Source organism: Coffea arabica, chromosome 1c (assembly GCF_036785885.1).
Source record: "Coffea arabica cultivar ET-39 chromosome 1c, Coffea Arabica ET-39 HiFi, whole genome shotgun sequence".
NCBI classification, from domain to species: Eukaryota; Viridiplantae; Streptophyta; class Magnoliopsida; order Gentianales; family Rubiaceae; genus Coffea; species Coffea arabica.
In genome coordinates, this window is record NC_092310.1 from 49,789,306 (window position 1) to 49,811,450 (window position 22,145).

At 36.8% G+C, this 22,145-nt stretch overlaps 2 protein-coding genes and 1 long non-coding RNA gene across 6 annotated transcripts; 1 reads left to right on the top strand and 2 right to left on the bottom strand.

Annotated features, from left to right (window-relative positions):
* The first annotated feature begins 1,447 nt into the window (after positions 1 to 1,447).
* On the top strand, positions 1,448 to 3,245 carry LOC140035238 (uncharacterized). Its single transcript, XR_011839225.1, has 2 exons — positions 1,448 to 1,884; positions 2,891 to 3,245. It is a non-coding gene; the product is annotated as an uncharacterized lncRNA (long non-coding RNA).
* A 307-nt stretch (positions 3,246 to 3,552) lies between these two features.
* LOC113726152 (uncharacterized) lies at positions 3,553 to 13,999 on the bottom strand. 4 transcript variants are annotated; one of them, XM_027249708.2, is made up of 16 exons: positions 13,846 to 13,999; positions 13,627 to 13,738; positions 12,846 to 12,914; positions 12,536 to 12,697; positions 12,366 to 12,439; positions 11,536 to 11,638; positions 11,023 to 11,065; positions 9,421 to 9,483; positions 8,609 to 8,838; positions 7,567 to 7,687; positions 7,374 to 7,477; positions 7,021 to 7,134; positions 6,774 to 6,944; positions 5,809 to 5,952; positions 5,586 to 5,731; positions 3,553 to 3,869 (listed from the first exon to the last, which is right to left on the bottom strand). In XM_027249708.2, exons 1-16 carry the CDS (start codon positions 13,907 to 13,909, stop codon positions 3,718 to 3,720), a joined length of 1,872 nt encoding a protein of 623 aa, XP_027105509.2. In that variant the 5' UTR covers positions 13,910 to 13,999; the 3' UTR covers positions 3,553 to 3,717. The 4 variants fall into 4 exon arrangements, with proteins under 4 accessions (XP_027105509.2, XP_071931446.1, XP_071931447.1 ...); XM_072075345.1 differs by lacking the exon at positions 12,846 to 12,914; XM_072075346.1 differs by lacking the exon at positions 6,774 to 6,944.
* A 2,945-nt stretch (positions 14,000 to 16,944) lies between these two features.
* LOC113726163 (probable aspartyl protease At4g16563) lies at positions 16,945 to 19,008 on the bottom strand. Its single transcript, XM_072075352.1, has one exon. The coding sequence runs from the start codon at positions 18,664 to 18,666 to the stop codon at positions 17,248 to 17,250; it is 1,419 nt and encodes a 472-aa protein (XP_071931453.1). The 5' UTR covers positions 18,667 to 19,008; the 3' UTR covers positions 16,945 to 17,247.
* Positions 19,009 to 22,145: the final 3,137 nt, after the last annotated feature.

The window sequence follows — 22,145 nt, forward strand, 5'->3', positions numbered from 1 at the left end:
CTGTAAATATTAATTTTAGGATTAATTTCAAATAACACCCTTGAAAAATACCTTTTCCTCACGTTGCCCTCCCTAAATCTTTAATTGAACCAATTTACTCTCCGTGGCATTACAAATTTCACAACCCGGTAAAATTAGATCAAGAAACTAAATTTCTAGCTGCATGGTCCTGTGAAGTGGCCATATTACCCTACAAGTTCTTACGTTCCAATATTTTTTTAATATTTACTTTACAAGAAAAATTTCCAACACAATTTAGCTATTCCCCTGCATTCTATTTTTATGCAACTTGTAGCTTATTATCAATAATTGAGGTTGAGTTTGTTATATATTAGCTTACAACTACTATTTTTCATATGTTTGTTACAACTAAGAAATATATTTAAAAATGTGGTCGCTAAATACAGTATACTTCATGTTTTACACTTCAAAAGTTTTTGAATTAAGTGTAATTATCCAGAGTTCATTTTTACCTATTTTATTAGTTTAAAAGTCAGTTTGATAATACATTTTGTAAAGCATTGGGAAGGCAATTTGATCAATTCATGAAACGAAAGTATGTGTGTTGCACATGGCTAATCTAACCCGAGATTAGGCTGTCCAACCCAACTGTACCTGAGTAGGGTATAAATGAGTCGAATCGAGTCCAGTTTTAACTTAATCGAGCCGAGTTTCAAGTTAATTTTACGAAACTCGAACTTATATAAAATATTAAGGATATATATATGTAAAATAAAAAATAAATATATATAATTGAGCTCGCGAGCTTGGTATTTTTGAGTTCGAATTCGATTTGATTAGCTCAATCTCGACTTGACTTCGATATTGACCGCGCTCGACTCGAGTTCGTATTCGAGCTGCTCGCGATCGGCGATTGCAGCCCTATACCTGAGTGAAAAAATCATAATGAGAAAAAGTGGTGCGGCGCATTCTACATTGATTCAATTAACATTCATGGGGGACAATGTGAGGAAGTGGCACTTTTCAAGGGGCTTTGTTGTTATTATTATTATTTTGTGTCAATCGGCATTTATCTATCCTACACTTACTTCTACTTCCACTCTAACTTATTCTAAGGGGCTTTATTATTATTATTATTTTCTTTTTGTCAATCGGTACTTGTCTACCCTACATTTACTTTTACTCTCACTCTAACTTATTCTAAGGGGGAAGACCCAACTGGACCTATTGGCGAGCCCAACTGGACCTATTGGCGAACTGACAAGAACTGAACTACCAACGAATCAGACAGGTGCACTATGCACCCGTATGAATTTAGACTATTTAAAATGGAAAGCCACGGATAATGATAAATGATGAAAAACAAAGTTTGAGTCTTGACTTTCCATCCCACCAAGCCTTAAAGAAAAGACTATGGTAGTGGCCAACAGGCCAAAGCTGTTGGTTTTCAAGGGGCTTTATTGGATTCAGGCCCCTAATTGCATTTTGAACATTTAGAATTTTGTGGCATGGGGTGCATATGCCATCAGCCAATTTTAGCCTATCCCAAAAAAATGGCAAGAGCACTCGGTCCACCTCACCTGCACAAGTACACCTTACCAAAAGCAAGAAAGATGTCCAAATACTGGACTTCCTGTTACTTCTATGATCTATCCACTTTGAACTCTCTCAGTTTTTCACCGTATGTGTCGTGAAGAATCATGAGACTTGCGGTGGCAGGGGTTTGGTGGTGGTGGTGGTGCAGCAGAGGAGGAAACAGATCATTTCATTCACGGCAGCAGCTTACAAAGAAGTTCAGACGCTTCATATCTTGTAAAAAGCCCACCTCTCTTGTCCGTTTGATTCACCTGATGTTTGGATTCCATATCCCACCAACATGTTCTTCTTTTTCTTCTGCAGCTGAGCATTCTTCATCTTTCACTGGTAACTCTTTACTTAAATAAGTGCTTCTACTATTTAACTATCCATGCAAATGAGACCCTTCTGTTCGCTCTGCATGTGTAGTTGTTTTACATTATATTTCTATCTTCATTTTCTCTTCTAATGTTAGTCGCACAATTGGCTACCCATCCATGATGTACTTCTTTTTCTTCTTCTTTTTTTCTCTTCGTGGACAGAAATATGCTATACAATAAGAAAATAGGAAGCTAGTAATTTTTCTTCTTCTTCTTTTTTTTTTTTTCTGTTAATGTTTGAAGAAATAATGCGGTATGATTATAGAAAAAGAAGGTTACAATTTGTGGGGTAAGATTTCAGAAACTATAATTAATGGAAAGGAATTAGAAATTATGTGGAGCTTGAATGCAGTTGCTTGGTACGTTATCTATGCAAGTCAGGTACTGATTTATTTTTCCATGGTAAATCAAGAAATGAGAAGAAAATAAGGTTTCATTTAGGCTTGACGGTGGATTGGTTTGTTGAACTATAAGTAGCTCAACAAGAATTTCATACTTTTTGGGGACGAAGCGTTAAACAAGTTATAGACATTGGAGGCCAGAGTTGATCATCAATTATGGAAGAACCATGGAACACTTAATAGACTGTAATACTTGATACCAAGATTGTAGGGTTGCTATTGCAGGCAGCCTCATATAGAGAATCTTCCCGTTAAGTTAATATGTTCATGTAATACATTGTCGCTCGGCAGAGGCACCACAGCAACACTGAGTCTAGTAGTGCACTCTTTCACCAAAATCCCGGAGCAAGTCGCCCGCGAAGCCGACATTGTGGTGTCTGATCACTGATGTTGGAGTTCCAAACATAATTAGAGGCCACTGGCTAAAACCAGGAGCAGTTGTGATTGACATGGGCACAAATTCTGTCAAGGCAGATGCTCCTTGAGTTCTCTTTTCTTGGTGTCTTCTTCCAACTCTTTTCTTGCTGCTGGCCCAAATATTGTGTGATGCATATTGGTCTGATACTTTTGTAGGATGCCAAAAGTTCAGATGGTTACAGCCTGGTTGGAGATGTTTGCTGTGAAGAAGCAATTAGAAAGGTTTCAGCTATTACCCCTGTGACTGGTGGTATTGGCCCTGTTTCCATCTCCATGCATACAATTGTAATTTTTGTCTGGATGGAGGGTCGTGGATATTTTTCTTCGTTGTGTGAAGAGTTTCTATCTTCTTTCCTTTCACCTTCACTTATCAGCTACTAGATGAGAACTTTTTCTGAAGTTTCATTTGAAAACATAGAACAGCAATATGTTATTCACCTTAGGCTGTATGTGAAGTTTTACAACATAATGTTAATCTGTTTAGGCAGTTTGTCAAGTTTTACAAAATTTACATCCTACGCCACAATAATAAAGTTTTTCTTTATTCTTTTATCTTCTCCAGACAAAAAGCTAATCCCTTGAATCTAAAGATCTAGTTTAATTGTCCTAGAATGTTTCAATAACGGATAAAACACTAAATCTGGTCACAGTTTTACTGTTCCTGCACCAACAAATGGTTACAGTATATGATGGCTATTGAAAACTAGAAAATTCAATTGTTAGTAGCGACTAGAGGGCAGTGGCTGCATTCTTACTCCAAAGAACTAGATTTTTATTTTCATCCTAACTTTTAAAACTTGAAAGGACAGGCCAAGAAATGAAACAGCAAGAACAAAGTAAGATGAATGTATAAAAGGTCAAACAATTCAATCACAGTCAACATTCTTTACAGCTTTTATGTATTGATGACAAGTTGAATGTCTCTAATCTCCGCAGCTTTACCATTCATTAAGATTTGAGCAACCGTCCTTCGAAAAAAGACGCTAAGGATCCTGGTCATAAGGAGCATCTGGGTCGTATGAAGAGTCAAGTTTGAGAATGGATTTTCTGTTCATTTTTAGTTCATCCAGCAGAGAAGCATCAGCAAATCGTATCAATGAAGTATTTCCTCTCAAATCCAGATGCTCTACTTTCCCTAATCAATATCACATACAACACAACGGGGTCAAAATGAAACTCTCATCAGAAAGAACACTAAACAAGGTCAGTGGATTATCAAACATCTAAATGCTGGAAAAAAGAATGCAGTGCTTTGAGTGGCTAATTTTTGATCCATGGGTATGAGAAAATCCTCTAGAACTCTAGTAAGACAATTTTGGGAAGCATGGGCACCGAGTGGTGCTGCAAAAGATGGTTTTCCCTGCTAAAGTTATGAGAAATAGTCGTGTCATGCAGGAAACAAAAACAAATTTACGCAGAGTCTTTGAAGGAATGCTGATAGTTAATCAGGAAATAATAACTCATGAAATGAATGAAGTGACGTCACTAAGTGAGAAGGGGTTGCTTTCTGTAACCTGGAACTTCACTTAAAAAGTCCCAGTGCGATGGTATTGAAGGATAGTTTCATTTTAACGTTATAGATCAGCTTTCTCAAGGGTAATGGCTGACGTGTACACCTTTCTTGTATTCTTCGATGAAGAAGAAGCACAGAAGGAATTTGAAGAAACCTAGTAAACACTGAAGAGAGCAAGCAAACAACAAAACGCTGAACAAGTGTAAAATCAGTCACAACAAAACTAGTTTGCTGGAATTGAGTGCACAATGTTTCCAGATTGCTACCCCTCCATCACACCCCCACCCCAGGAAAAAAAAAAAATTATAATAATATAATTAGGTGGTAGGCTTGAGGCTCAAATCCTCCAATAGAAAGAGTTCAGTGACAATTGTGCGATCTCAACTACTAAATTCATACTAACCTATCCAAAATATTTGCAATATGTAAACGTAACCTTCATAACTTATGGTCAGTATCTGGCCATTGGAAAAGAAATAAGCCTATGCGAATAATCACCTTGTATCAAGATGTTAATTTTGCAAAAGATATATTGGTTGGATATCTTGATAAAGTGTCAGAACCAATCAAACAGGTTCCAATTAAGGCTCTCATTGGCAGCAAAAAATGTCATTAACTATTTTTTTCAAAATTCGCTTTATGCTCACTCTTTTAAAATCGTCTGATACCTCCATTTAGAAAGATGTACTCCCCTTCATTAAGATAAAGTTTTCTGAACTTCATTTATATTAACTCTCACTTCAAATCTTCTGATGCATTCATAAAAATGATCAGCCACTTAAGTGACTTAGGATCCTGCCATAGTGGCTCAACTCTATGCAAAACTTGCCACCATGGATGTCTTATCTCAAAGTAAAACTTTCTGAGCCGGACATAAAAAGGGATTTTACAGCTCTACTGCCACAATAAACCATTGAAAGGAGCATAGATGTAGTGAGAATGTGTGGTTCACCATACACGACACTTTGACAGGCCTCCTATCTGTGGTTCTGGTAATTATGCAATTTATTATCTTGTAAAGGAAAACTCCATACAGGATTATAAAGCATGAACTTAGACAGACTTGAGCCGTACTTAGACAGACTTGAGCCGTTATGAACCACCTTTTAAGACCACAATTTCTTCTTATATGTGTGAAGTCCTTAAAAGCTTCTTCAGGAAGTTGTGATGCATACCAAGACTAGACTTGATTAACCAAAAAGCAAATATCAAACAGAAAATATGTAACCTGACACACATATTTCACGGCCATGGCATGTTTAGTTCAAACAACTCACGGGGAAGTATGATGTATCTATTGTCCAGCACAACAGAATAACCAGAACTAGAAGAACATACCTCTCATAGCTTTCAAGGTGGAGCAAATGATTGACAAGGATTCCACAGGCATGGAATTACATCTGGCATCGATTGCAGTAAGTTCCGGAGCACATGAAATGAGCTTTGACAGGAAATTTGCAGTTTCAATCCCACCGTAATTTTTGCTGTATGAGGTAACTCAGCACGTTAATTGTATGCACAAGGAATAAAAAATGTAGGGACAATAAGAGAGCCGCTGAACCTGATATTGATGTAAACAAGCTTCAGGTCCCCCATTATTTCATCTTGTGCTTTCTGAAAGCCGGGAGGACCAAGATCAATATCATCAATGTCAAGGGATTGAAGCCCCTTAGAGAGAAACTTTCCCAACAATGCCCCAATTTTGCTGAACAGATATATAGTGGACAAAAGCATGAAAACCAACACCCATCATTACATCTGGAAGATATCTTGAATATATATACTATAGTATAAGCAGGCATAGAAGACTCGATCTGAAAAATATACACGGGTGAGGGATACCATCAAAAACAAATGAGAAAGAAGGGCATCACAAATTCATCAAGGCACAAGGTACTAATGAGGGACAGGATGGACTGATATGATTGATTCTATATACAACTTTTGCAGCACTAAGAACTTAGAACAAGTCAGAAATTTCACTTTGTGCATCCACCATAGGTTATTGCATCTCAGTGTTTACACTAATCACAGCTAGGATGGACCAAAAGTTAGGTAAACATTAATTCGCCAAGAAGCAACAAAACTTTAGTATAACACGTAAAAGGAGCAGATGGTAAATTGAATTATGAACACAAGAATAACAGGCCATGTCAAAAATGCTTAGAAGGCAAAAATGAAGAAAAAACTTCAATGAATTAAGGGAAGAACAGGCACTGTAATATTTCAAGAAAAAGAAAGCACTACACAAAACCTAAGACAACAGAGAGAAAAACAACTTGGGTCTTCATTGAGATTTATCAGAGCCAATATATAGGGAAAATTTTTTCTGTTATCATGACGTGGACCAGATTGATTGGAAATTGCATGCACAACTCCCATAATTAAGTTCCAAGAGAGAATGAAATATCAATCAGCCATCAGGTAAATCCAACCAAACCATAATTTCAGCATTCCCTGCCAAGTCAAATCGGGGACTGGCTTGATGTTAGTTCAATGAAAGCATGAAAATTCATGCCTACAAACCTTCCAAGGTTATTCTCTCCAATAGAGAGGGAGATCAGTGGCTTCTTCCATCTTGACAGTACATTTAAAAGTTGACTCACACTGTTGAAAGTAAGCTCACACTGTCCCAACTTCAGATCAATGAGCGAAAAAGGTTTCTCTGACATCTCAACAAAATAGGGCATCATATTCCTATAGATTGCAAAATACTGCATTAGCAGAAAGCTAGTACTTTAAAACTGTTGAAAGAATGTGCCAGTCTACTAACTTGATTCCATCATCCTCAATAGGATTATCACTTAAATCAAGACTCTCCAACTTAGGCATGCAAACCAGCGCATATTTAAGAAAGTCTACGTCATCTCTCTGCAGATTATTGTTCCTGAAATTAGAAAGAAAAAAAAATCAAAGAATTATGTAAAAAGCAAAGGTCTGATAAACTTTAAGGCAGCCTCTACAACCTCATCGTTACACTGTGGACAAAATGAAAGACATTCCATGCTCCAGACATTAATGTGATATCCCCTTGTCAGGTCTATGGCTAATTAACTCCAAGAAAGATTTCATTCATCTTCAAGAAATTTGAATATTTACTAATCATCAGGAGATAATGTCATGTACCTTAGATTTAGCACCCGCAATGATTGCAATGACTTGCCTATTCCTGAAGATAACTGCTTGCCAGGTCTAGACGTCCATTTAAAATGGGATGGCCATCCAGACATCTGCACTTTGCATGTTAATATCCTTAAAGGCTGATTGCCAACAGAAAAGTTTGTGGTGAAAATCATGTGATACGTATATTAAAACTTACATAGTTTTCTGAAAGGTCCAAAGCAGCTATATTAGACGAAGAATCAAAGAGGACATCCAAAATCATTTCCACAAAATTTCGACGAAGGTGGTCATCAGATAAGCTTAACGAAGACAAGCACCTAAAGAAATAAAAGCATCTAAGAATTTCAAACTACTCATATAAATTTTCTCAGTTGACATGCACCCTGATGGAAACCTTGACATGAACTTTTAAAGGATGACTAGCAATGCATACAGATTGTTCACTCTGACACTAGAGATCAAAAGTTCTCCCTGCCATTATCCTAGTTCAATTCTTTGACCAAAACATTTTTTAAAATTTATCTACCTCAATGAGGAAGTGCCTACAAACAAACAGCAACATGTTTAATTCCTTTGAGAGGAATGATGTTTTTCACAGATCCAATAACAAAGAAGTGAACCAACTAAGTATACCATTATCTTGGGAACACACTCTTGCTACGACGGACTTTGACTAAGCTATCCAAGTTTCTTGCCTTCTTAACCAGAAACTTTATGAAGTTTAAGCAGCAGTCCCCAAAACGAAGGCATATTATGTTCTTCGATTCATTCTTGAGCTCATACATAAAATAATATTGCCTTTCATCATATCCATGGAAAATTTAGAAATTTCAAATGGTGGCTCACTTTAACTTTCTTCAGTACATAAAATAACTCAGAATCTGACCATTGGGTAATACTGATGATAAAAAAATATAACATCTAACAAAAAAGCTATTATCAAAAAGACTTGATGGAATTAATTATGAAAACCTAGATCATCCCTTAAACGTGGTAAGCAAAGAATAGAAAGATGACTCCATCACGAGTGTATTGGCAATGAGTACAAAACATGCACAATACAAGAGAGAATGATAAAGAAGTTTTCAAAACAAAGCCTACTCATTGACAGTTAGCATGGCTGCATGAATCTCATTCTGTGCGCGTGCACAAGAGGGTGTGCGGGGAGAGAGAGACAGAGAGAGAGAGAGACAGAGAGAGATCTTTAAAAATACCGAAGAATGCAAAAGACAAAGTACCTCCCTGATGACAAGAAAGATGCCAAACCAGCAGGTAAGGCAGAAGAACTTGTATCCAAAAAATTTGATATCCTGATTGAGAAATGTTCTATTCCGTGTGTCTTGAGACCTTTGATCCACAATGAATCGCATATAGCATCGATAAATGATGTTGAAAGCTTGCAATGAACAAATTCAATGGATTTTAGAGTTTCACTGTTTTGCTTCAGAAGTTCACATATGCCATCAACCTGTCACACAAAGCAGCCAGTTAAAAAGATATTAAAAATGTACACATTAGATTTCTGGAAGTTTATTGCCAGCGCTGAATACATGAGACAAACATGAAGGAAAGCACACACACTTAAAGGTCAATAAAATGAATATGCCACTTAATTTCAAAAGAAACAATAAAACGACTGGCCAACAGAATCATTTTAACCTTGATTTCGAAAATAGAGATGAAAAAGAAAGTGAAAAGAAAATTAATTACATGATTTTGTTTTTCTTCATTTTTCTGGATAGCGTAAGCTTGCCCTTTTCTAACATAACCAACAACCATTTGGTATCACATAAAAACCACTATTATCAGTGCAACGCCCTTCGGTTATATTATTCTAATTTATTGCACCAGTTCTAGAAAGCACTCTGTTCTACTACATAACCTACCAAATATTCAGCATTGTAAACACCAAATGTGATGATCCCCTTTTTAAGGAAATATGCCAGCAACCCTTACCATTTTATGCAAGCATGGAACAAAATGTGCTTAGCTCATAAAAGTTACAAAACACTTGGAACCAAAAACAAACATCAAAACTTACAAAACTTACATGATCCTTCAACTTTATCCAGTGTATCTCCAAAGTTTCCAAGTTACTGGTCCTTAATAAATCCTGCAGATATACTCATGATCAGATAATCCCCAAGGAGATGAAAAAATGCGTCAAACTGTCAATCAGATTCCGTCAAGAGCTTTACCTAACATTGATGTACAACAGCCTAATTTGAAAAGCAAAATTCATATACTTTTTAGTGTACGTTTAATAAATGGTAAATGACTTTTCCTGCAAACAACAGGATAATCATAGACATGTAATCAGGCAGGCATAGAAAAATATGCAGAATGTATCACTCTTAGTTCAGAAGCTAAATCAGCTTAAGAATACTTGGGACACATTCATTGCATTTACTAATTTCAATTCAAAATTAATTACCTTATGTACGTACAATTACTGAATAAGTCATTTTCTTCTTACATGAGATATTGATAGATTCATTCACTCATATTCATTTACAGGGGAACACATCTACCATTAAATGATTTGGGAACCATGTTAATCTGCCAATGGTCAAAGTTAAAAAGCATTAAAAGACATCTCAAAGTTCACAAAAAAAAAAGGAACACACGGTAGCAGTAAAGATGACTTCCAATCATGAAGTCAAAATCTACATTTAGAAGATACCAATCCACACAAATACAAGATTATAGTCATGACAGGCATTCTAGTTAAAGCTTCAAACTCTATGGCAGCTCAGGATATAACAGGGACATTTTCAAAGAATTTTACAGCTAATAAGATGAAACAACAAAGACAGCAAAAGAATTTCAGAATCCTGTAATGGAGTAAAATTAGAAGCAATTATAATGAAGTAGGGGGAGAAAATTGGAGTTTGTTTACTTAAACAAGCTGCAGGAGTCGTATTGATTCAGAATTTTATCACGGTGTTAGGGATGCCACTGGCACTTCTATCATTTGCTATTCTTCAGCATAACTATCAAATTTTCTTTTGGGGCCATATATCTATGCCAGTAAACAAAGTTCTTAGCCTAAAGAAATCTAATCTTTTTATGAGGCAAGATACAGCTAGAAACTTCTTTGTCAAATGCTCTGTTTGGTGCTCAAACAAACCTAGCCTTAAGCTCCTTTTGGCATGTTCCAGTCTGAAAGGGCAAAATAAACATTTTCAAAAACCAGGAAGCTCTTCCTACAGAGCGCACTCCCTCTTTCCTCAATGTCCACTACAATGCTCAAAGGAATCTACCAAACTATCCTCAATATTACTCAGGCCACCAAGAATACCGCAGTTTACTCAGTTTTAATGTGTTTTCGCATACTCGGAGTCCATTTCATCTATACTAATTATCCTTCATTACCAAAGCTACTTAGAGCTATATAGGTTCACTAGCTATTCTTGCCGAATCACCCTGAAAAGTTTTGAATTCTGTTTTTTTACTGCATATCAGAACCAATTATATGCCAATAATTAACCTACAGTACCATTGAAGACATTGTTAAAAAGGATCTACAACATTGCAATGGCCTTTTATGTATGAGTAAAGCAAGGAAACCAAAATTTTAAACAAACACCTCTAACTAATTCATACAGTATTTAACAAAAACTATCAATCTCACACCGTGAATTTAACTTACACAAATTTCTGGAAGGCAAAGAGCACTGGGGAGTCTCAGGCGTCTGCAACAAAGAAAATATGGACTGATGAATCTAACTCTCAAGAGTTTAGCACCAAAAGAGCAAATGATTGATACATTATGTGCCAGAAAACATACTAGTGCTCTAGTCTTTCATTTTTCTTAGCAGTAGTAGCAATTAATGAAAACTAAGTATACACAAGAACCTTTATCAGCCTTAAATAGATCCCACCAGAGTATATGCCATTGTTCTTGAGATATCGAGACAAAAGTCACATTGGGTTTGTTCTCGGTTGATTATTTTAGCTGATCACAAATTGTGATTTTAAATAATCAGTTTTTGTGATGTTCTCATATGCTTTTGTGTTCAGCATATAGACTTTTTAATAAGCAAAAAAGCTAAAATCCATAAACAATCAAAGAGTAGCTTTTACAAATTCTGATTATTCTCTACAATCATTCTCCATATTCAGATTTTGCAAAATCTAAAGCAAGCGAGAACAAGGCCATAACCTGGCATATAATCCAAAATGTTGGCAGTGATCTGAGAACTTTGAGTAGTCACATGCTGAACTGTTCATATGCTCCCAATACCCTATGCATCTTACTATGGTAGCTGCATGGACCAAAAGCCATGTATTTTAAGTGGCTCTCTGTTTTGACGATTAACAGATTCAAATAAAAATTATAAAACAATTTAAGCATTTGACGGAAAGTGAGCGATAGAAAAGGAAAAACATCGACGAAAAATCGCAATCTTATACTCCTCAGTAAACTCGATAGGGGCTCAGTCTGACAGGGACTTAAGTTCTTTATGAGCCAGTTAATCAAGATAGATAATCCTTCTAGCCATGAGAACATATTTAATAGAGGAGCCTTAGAAGAGTTTCAGCAGGCGGTTACCAACCTTAAGTTTCACCTAAACAGACCAGTTCACTGCTGAGATCACAAGCATGTGCAGAGGAAGAATTCATGTCAACTAGAATGTCATTTTCAGCCAAAAAAGTTCAACATGAAACCAGGATCCCAAAAATAAGATTAGAGATGTTACCATACAATATATAAGTATTACAGAAAACATATCTTACAATCACAGGCGGGAGTCAAATATGAAGGCAGTGTTAAAGCTATCAGGTTTCCTCGTGAATTCAATTTTCAGCAGTTGAATTATCAGTATGTAGGCTAAGACCCACAGTTTTAACCTACTACAACTTCAAAAATTAACCAAGTTCATCTATTAGGCAAACTAAGTGATATGCTCCCTTGATCACTAAATCATTTTAACCAAGAACAGAATGCACAAAGAGCAGCACTCAAATTTAAGAAGACAAAACCATGCATACCTGGGATTTTTATCACTCCAATTCCATCACTAAAAGAAGGGACCATTGCTATCTCTGCTGCTGCATCGAGGCAACTGTTCTCAGGTTGACATAATAAAAGTATAAGGATTACAGTGACACAACAAAGGACAAATTATTCTAATAAGTCCCATTCAATTAGATGTAAATACTTCTGTAAATGTCTCTCCCAGTACATCTGCTGCCAATCATCTCTTAGTTCATGCTTTGCTTCAAATTGTTTTGCCAACCAACTAATTGAATGAATCTGAGCACCACAATCACCCCAACGCACCTCATACAGCTTCTTCCATGCTCCCTCAAAGTTCAACCATCTGCCAGGTAATGCATATGCTGTGAGACTGGCAAACTTCTACTTGTTCTTAATCATTTTTATAGCTCTATTCTGAACATCCCTATAATTCAAAATACACATGCAAAATATTATTTAGATAGATCTACAACCAAATCTTTCTTCCAGACCTCTTACGCTTCCTTTGACTTCCAGAATTTTCATCCTGAGGTCCATTAGTGCTGCATTCGTGGGATGGCCTGCACAAAAGGACTCATATTCTTGTCATGACATAAGTCGTCTCTTTGCATAACCGCTCACCAAGAACAAATGCAAACCAGGAAGAGCTGAGGTAAATTTTCCATCATTTATCAGCTTGCCAGAATAAGTGGTGACACCATCTAACTGTTTTACAGCAGCTACAACCATATTCTATTAGAATTATACTTTTAATACATGACCAGAACTCAAATGAACAAGACACGACTGAAATAATAAATTTTCTCCAAAATTTCCAGAAAATTCATTCTTGGTTCTCGAGCATTTGCTTCATTTGAATCATCGTCACAAAGCCCTTATTTGATTTCTTGCAGTAATAAATAAATTTCATTAACCTACATAAGCACCGCTTATGCCATGATCCCGTCCCCGCAACGTGTCTAAACAAAATAGAAAAGGCAACTATTGAAAGCCCCTTTGAGTGATTTGGTTTCACCTCCCCCCAGCCCTTCCCAACCCAAAAAACCCCCCCAACAAATTTGCTTTCTATCCTTTCCTACCAGGACAGTTAAAAAATCTGAAAATTTCGAAATTTATACTTCGCAAATTCAAAACTGACAAATACATTAACTCATTCGCATAAAAACACAAATACATCGAATGCTGCTGCTACAACTATTACACATATCATCAAATTCAGGCTATACACACAAAACAAATAGTAGAATTAGGAATTTAGAAACATATACTGACATGTTTCTGTGTAAATTTTCCAAAGCCAAAGGAGTGAGGCCCGGCAACATCGAATCGAATAGTTCAGGTGGAATTTTATACAGAATTGCCAGAAATTCATCATCACAACCTCCTGAAATGCAGAATTAATTTATATAAAACAAATTAGAGAAAAAAATTCTCATTGCTGAACCGAAATTTTCATCGATTATTCAAACTATGATGAAGAAAGCTGATTACCGCGTAAAAGTTCATCGACAATTAAATTCAGGCATAGACTAAGCAGAGATGGAGCTTCCGCCATTTCTTCTCAGTGAGTAGGCTACTATTTTGAAACATACGACACCGTTGGAGCTTTTCTGCTTTCTGGAGGCCTTTTTCATTTTGATTTCCATTTTTGGTGACAGCAGAATTTACATATTTGGTCCCTTAAAACTATGAGGTTATCAGTTTAGCATATTCAACTTTTGGATTTGGAATTTCTCCTAGCTAGTTAAAGTGACTGAATTTTTCTGCAATTCAGTCCACCAATGAGGGATTTATGGAATAAAACTTAATGGGTTAACACTTAAACAACCATCAATTCAACATTTGCTAAGAAAAATTTGTGCTTATGTACACATCAATTTGTATTTTTTTGGGTAAATTACGATTTATCTCCCTATGATTTAGTTTTTTTACATAACATTCCCATGGTTTCACAAGTTATACATAACCTCCTCGTGGTTTGAATTAAAATATCAAAATGACGGAAATGATCATTCATAACGGAGTCACCTAAAATGTCAAAAATACTTTTATATAAAGTTGAAAATTATTTATTAACTCAGAAATGTTATGTGTATATTTTGAAAATCATAAGGGGGTTATATGGTAAAATATTAAATCATACGGGTTAATGTATTAGTATGTATTTATAAGGGTAATTTCGATATTTTTAAAAGTCTCGTTACAAATGACTATTTCCGTAAGACACTTTAATATAAACCATGATAGAATTATTTATAATTTTTGAAATTATAGGGAGATTATGTAAAAAAAAATACTAAACTACAGCAGGATAAAGTATAATTTGCCCTCTTTTTTCAGATTTTTCCGGTGAGTGCACAAACGTCAATAGATAAAACACATTTTTTCCATCTATAGCATAAACACTTGTATCGGTTGGCTCTTCACGTTTACGCGCGCCTTTCTTTTGACTATGTTCATATCGTGTATTTGTGCTGAACAGTAGTAATTGCATTGCTGAGACTCGTCTCATTTCTGCAAGTACTTATATATTGGTGGTGTTGCTTTATACAAAGAATGTCAGTTTTATTGGTGGTATTGCTGAGACTCCTCAGTTTTATATAAAATCAAATGCTTCAAAATCAGAAGAAACTATTTATTTTAAAGCTTTCTTTGGCAATTTTTTACCCCCGCAATGATAACAATTGTATAACTTATTCTATTCTAATCTATTGAGGAGGAGAGTCAAAAGAAACTTGTGTGTTAGGGACTAATAGGTATACAGACTTGACTAGATCAAGGGGGGTGTTATAACACCACTCTTGGATTTTTTTCACTACAAATGAAGTCTAAGGAGACTTGTGTGTGTGTATGTGTTAAGGACTAGTAGGTATACAAATTTGACTAGATTAAGGAGGTGTTATGGCACCACCATTGGATTTTTTCGCTACAAATGGAGCCTAAGGAGACTTGTGTGTTAGGGACTAGTAGGTATACAAATTTGACTAGATTAATGAGGTGCTATGGTACCACCATTGGATTTTTTTCGCTACAAATAAAGTCTAAAGAGACTTGTGTGTGTGTGTGTTAGGGACTAGTAGGTATATAGATTTGACTAGATTAAGGAGGTGCTATGGCACCACCATTGGATTTTTTTTGCTACAATGGAGCCTAAGGAGACTTGTGTGTTAGGGACTAGTAGATATACAGATTATACCAAAAAGGTGTTATGACACCACCCTTGAGTTTTTTTGCTACCGTTGTGGTTTAAACCCCGACCCAAAGCTCATCAAGAGGGACTTAAGTCCTCCCTGATGGCCAGGGAACTGGAGTGTTTATTTGGCAATTGATATGGTACCAAAATAGAAAGGGGGAAGAGAAACAGTTTGGTCCTCTTTCGGGCCAAGATCACGACCTGTGTCCGCAGAACAGAGAAGGATGCCATAATTTCTACTATACTCGCATTTAGTAGCTAACTGAAAACTCCCAAACTCGTACCACTATTAGGGGTCCATATCCCCACAATTTAAGTGCAAGAAAGCATTCTTTTTTACCAAAAAAGAAAGTTTATTCCTCCTTTTTTTTCTTTTCTTTTTCCGTTCTTCTGATTATTCATGAGCTACAGCTGATCAATTCACTGTAGTTTTTGTCCATATGCCATGATTTGGTGCACAAACTTGGTAATTGGGAGCCATATTGGTGTCACCAGATGGCAAGAAAACGTTAATTATTGAGAACTTTGAACGGTACACTTGACTTTATTCTTCTTGGTGGCAATAAGGACATGAGGCAGACAATTGACTTTTCACAAATTCTGCAAAACGAAGTTTCCTAGCATCTCCTCTTGTAAATTACACAAATTACTCAGACAAATTATAAGTACAGAAATAAGGGGTTTTAAACGGTACAAAAGTAGGAGAAGGCCGGATAAAATGGTAACGTAAGAGGTATTATAAATAAATAGGAGATCATAAATTCAAAATTTTTCGATCGAAAAAAAAAAAAGAGAGTGCAAAAGTAAGATATGCTATTTCATACATTTATCGCCCCTTTACATTATCTGCTCCTACTTTTTGATGGCCTTAAAGCAATCTTGGACATTGTCGTCATCCTTAAAAGTTCAGATTCCAGGATCAGATCCCTTTCTGAAAAAGCACACTTTCCTGATGCCCAAAAACAAAAAATGCTTTATTTCCCAAAAGAAAATCTAATTCTTCTGTGTTGTTAACTTTTTACCAGCATACATATGCAATTTTTCTTGTCACAGGCTTGGAACATAATAAGGAAAATGACCAATACCGTTGACAAATCCATCTCTCTCTCTCTCCCCTTTTTTCTTTTTTTTTTTTTGGGTGGCTGCTTCCAAAAATGCATGTGCTGATACACATGATGGAAGCCTTTTCCAGCAAATGGTGGAGCCATGAACTATAGGAAAAGTGCAGAACTTTGTTGGGACTTGGGACCCCATGCCAACTTATATTGTTGAAATCCTTGTACACTGTCCAACATTTGCCTCAGCTTAAGATTGCAAATTCAAAATCAAAACAATTTAGTAACGTTAACTTGTTGAATTACACCCAAAAAAAAAAACAAGAAGAAGAAGAAAATGTATGATTGAAAATCTTATTCAATAGATTAAAGTAAAAAACACGGTGCTTCTTCTCAGACGTCTGTCTACACCAGATGTCAAAACAGATGCCAATTGTCCTACAATTGCACATGCTGCTTTCGTCAATGTAAAATGGTTCTTGTAGTTTCTCTCTTTGCTTGTTCTACCAAAGAATGCAATTCACTTTTGTAAAGCACATAAAGATTATTAGATAAACCCATGCTCAACAGGATAATCACACTATCTAGCTAAGAAATTATTAGCAATAATTGTCATTCTCCCCCATTTGCTGCTTGAACTTTTTGTCACTTGCAAGATTGTTGCCTGAACCCAAATCTCTCATTCAGAAGATCATATTCCACGTTGTAATTTTGCATCTGAAAGCTGCCCAAAATGATTGATGGCCCTGTTGTCAGGGCCGGACCAATATTGTCTGTCACCATAGTCAGGCAAAGAACCTCATTACCACCAACAAGTGAGAAGTAATTGGCTAATGGCAACTTCATCTCTGCACCTCCCTTGAAGCTGAACTTCAGCTCAGGCAACACAATGGAATCATGCCCAGAAAGATTGAAACATGGCCTTAAACCAGTTAAGGACTCGATATTTTCTGCTCTTCTGTATAGTTTCACTTGCTTTATGAATTCACCGGCCACAACTTCAAAAACAGGTGAACTCATAATGGTAAACGTTGAGCCTGAATCGACTATAGTTCCACCATTGCCATCAGAATCAGGGACTAAGTAGTTGTATGGAATCTTTACTTTCTGCATTCCAACACTGATTTTCCTTAAACCAACATAGTAGTAAACCTGAAGTGCACTTTTCCCAGCCACAATTGGGTTTTTAGCCAACGGGGTGTAGCTAAAATTTTCAGTCTTTTTACCAGAATTGGAGTCACCATCCAACACCAAGAAGCCACTCTCGCCAGTGTCATCAAACCTGCGAGAGAGAAGACAATAAGAGAACTTCTTGAGGCCTAATTGGCTTGGCAATGAGGCAGGTCCCCTTCCAAAACCAGCTATTCCTGCTGGTTGTCTGGATGAGAAAAGAGAGCAGCCCACAAGAAAGTTTGGAACTTTCTTGTTAGGCAAATCCAGAGTTTCAACAATTGCTATTCCACCAGTTGAGCCTGAACCATAAAGAATCACATAAGGTGGACAGATTTGAGTGCAGTTCTTTGCACTAAGCGATTGGCATTCGCCGCAACTTGTCTGAGGATCAAAGTTTGGATGAATCCAACCGCATTTCTTATTCAAGCATCCAACAATCTTAATTGATGATGATTGTTTAGGACTGAACGAAGTGATCCCCCGTGCGCCTGGAAATGAACAGTTTTTACATAGGTATTTTTTGGTACATGGAAACCAAAGAAAGCCACTACCAGTATCCATGACGAGGGAGATTGTCTGAGGTGGGGTGCCAAAACTGAGTGAAATTGAGTAGCCACCATAGCTGTGAGGCAGCAGAGGAGTAGTGCTGGTGAAGGCAGTACTGGATAGTTGAGGATTTTTTATGTGGTGGGCTCTGGCTAAGGAGGCTGAAGCTAGATGAGAAAGCTTTTGGTACAGATCTGCATATGAATCTGTGCTGGAAAATGAAAGAGGTATAGTTATTGGGGTGGGTGATGATGAGGAAATCTGCAGGGCTTGCAATAGAAAGACAAGAGAGAAAAAGGGGAGAGAGCAGGAAAAGAAAGGCATCGTTCTTGAAGTTTGTGCCATGATTTGGAGATCAGAGAAGATAAACTAAACCAATAATACAACTACTACAAGACTAGTGTTGTATTAGTACTAGTAAGAGCTGTATTTTGTTGTCTCAAGTAAAGCACAAAAAAGGACAATAAAGCTTAGGCTATTGGCTGATGACAAACGCCACAATGCTGCCTCTGAGGTTGCACAACTGTCCTCTTGCATGTGTTTTAGTGTTTGTACCCACTGAATCTATGCTAACCGCAAAGTTGGAAAGGGGGCTTAATGATAACGTCGGTGTGGTTGAAAATCTTGGAAACCTGCTGAAAAGCATTCAATGTTCACCAACTTAGGCATTTAGCCGTTGTAAATAGTGTTCAAAATCAAGCAGTAACAATTCTAAAGACTCAAACCCCGATCCTGCACTTTGTTTTACATATTTAGGCTGAGAAGAAAATGAGAGTCAAGGGTTGAAGTCTGCGCTTTACATTTGGCCATACTCCGTTTATAAAGTAGACATAAATATGCTTATGCTCAATATTAGTTTTTACTGAACTGATGAAAACTCAACTTCCATGCATACTTCCCTATCATGCCTAACTTCAACATCACGTTCATTAAAGCAGCAATTGATGCCGCAAGTGACTAACTTTGAACAGATTTGGCGATGAAGTTCTTGTCCGAAAGCGCAATGGGATAATGATTACCCAATTTAGAGATTTCTTAAGCTCATTGGTTTTGTTAGTTAATTTGTTTAGTTTGTCTATATTTGTGGCACTGGGGATATCTCCAGCCTATAGACTTTAGAGGGTCTCAGATAACTTTTCAAAATCGTTTCTTGTGGTATTGAAGATATAAGATTTAAAGGATTTGGTTGAATGTAACTCTCACATTAGCTGTGTATGCAAATTAAAAATGAATACTGTTGGAAGCATTATGCGTTAGTATAAGAGATTGTTTCACACGTGATTCCTCACATTGTTTGGCTGGTTTCGACCATGGTAAGAATTTATAGCAATTCAACCCCCAGCAATACAAAACGGATCTCTCACTTACGTTTCCTCCCCAAATCACCTAACCTAACCCTCCTCAGAAGGGGAAACACCAAACCCAACCCTCCTCAGAAGGGATACGGCTAATCGAACAATAGTTCTTGTTGCCTTTTGCCACCAGCTTTTCAGCCAAATTATGTACGAGGCATGATTAAAGGAACTAAAGTATGTGCTCATGTGTATCTTGACCTTGCAGACTGATCATACCTTGTGATTTGGATGATTCTTTTCTTTGCAAGTTACAATGAGGATAGCTTCAACTCTAAGTTTACCCTTACCCCTTCCCAAGAAAAACAGTTGTTACAGTGAAATTCATAAATCTAGTGGCATGCATTGTGGTCATGCATAGAACGATAGAGGTGCTAAACACTTTTAGAAACTTTAAGGCAAAAGCACTAATGGCATGTGAAATTAACAAGCGGCATCAACAACTATCTAACTATGCAACAAATTGCTTCCGAAGTAGACAAACTGGTGCTTCACAAACGATCCCATGTATCTCTTCATCAGATATAGAAGACAAACAGATAAAGTATCATAGGACCTTCCCGTTTGGATTGTTTTTATAGAAACATGTACTGTAACTATTTGACGTATGTGAAGTAAAAAGATGATTAAAAATTGTGTTTATGAAAAACGTTAAGACTTTTCCTTAGTAAATAGTAACCCAAACAAGATAAAGAGAGAATTTAAACCATATCAACATATCTTGTGCATGTGCCTCCTTAGTCACACAGCAGTGCCCGTCAATTTTGCGTTAGTCACTGCTTGGTTTGGGCTGATTTACCTGTTAATAATGTTCTAAATATTGCTAATGTTAATGAACATTTCTTGGCTTAGTAATTACATTTTCATTAGGTTCCTTTCCTTGACTCTTTTCCATTGTCTTCTCTTAATCCCACTTCCTTTGAAAAAACGCCCTACCTCAAGCCATTACTACCACTGCACAAAGCTTGTACACCTCCCAGCTAGCTAGCACCACTTTCTGTTGTCTTTTTTTTTTTTTTGTCGATCCAGGGGTATCTGGGTCAATTCTTACGGGTCCAACAAATTTCCTGCGGCCTGAGCCCGACGCCCCAACCCGACCAAGGCACGATAAGTGCACAGGCGTCTCCATAGTGCAATTTCGAATTCGAGACCTAAATGTCCCAAGGAACATTGTTACCATGTGGCTAAACCCATGGGGGCACCACTTTCCATTGTCCGCCTGTGCTTTTTTGTGGTGAATGTAGCCTTTAGCAACAGTGTGGCCATCTTTTTCTCTAGGCAATAGTAGACAAACTACTATTTCGTCTATAGTGCAAATTGCTTCACACCAAAGCCCATAACAATAGCCTAAAACACTTTATTATTGCTTGAGATTGATGCCACGATGCCCATGCTACAATTGGTGTTGGACTATTGGGTACGGGAGCATGGGTTTAATACACATACACGTGAACTGTCAGTTTCAAGCCGAGCTGGGAAATGGAAACCTACAATAGTTGCTCTTTGTCTGCTACTGTATGAGTTCTCAATTTTGTTCCCAGTTCATTTCTTTATGGGGATATGGGGACCCTTCACCTCGATTATTATGCAGTAAAAGAGCGTTGAACCAAAAACTCAGTACCTCTGTAATGGTATTTATTACAGCCTATAATGAGCAACATTGATTGAAGTGGATAAACTTAAAAGTTGCAAATTAAGGTGAAGTTAGCTATGCTAATCACTAATTTGTTTTTTATATGGTAAAGAATTAGTAGAAAAGTTAAGGAAAAATCGTATTCTACTCCCTTTAATTACTGTCACGATTCTACTCCCTTTAATTGGCCAAAAGAATCACCAAAGCAACTTATTTTTGATGAATTCTTTATTGTTAGGGATGACAATTGGGACGAGTGCCTGCGAGTGCCCATCCTATGGGGGGAGTAATGGGGTGAGAGATAGGGCGGGGCGGGGGCCGGGATGGGGGGAATTTTTCTTCCTCCGTTTTAAACGAGGAGAGAAAAATTTATATTAATTTTTCTCCCCCGCTTCAATTTATTAATATAAATAAATATAATATATTGTATAATCTAATAATAATAAATTTAGAATATTTGACAACTAAACATAACCTATATCCCATTTCTATTCAAATTCCTAATTGATATTTGACACAAATATGTTATACATTTTATGAGTATTCCCAAATATTATCTATGCAATCCAATTAAGTTTCTTAATTTTCTTGGTGTTTTATTTCAACAATTTTCTTTTTTCACTTTTTCCAGTTTCCTATTTTATTTTATTCTTTGAATTTAGTTTTGATCTATTGAATAAAAACTTTTTTAAAAAAATAAATTATCACCCACAAACACCTGCAGGAAAAGCAGGGTGGGGCGTGGGGGGAACGGGGGCGGGGGACGAGGCGGGAATGGGGAGAGTTTTTTGGTAACAGAGTGGACCTGTTGCCATCCCTATTTATCGTTTTTGCATGGA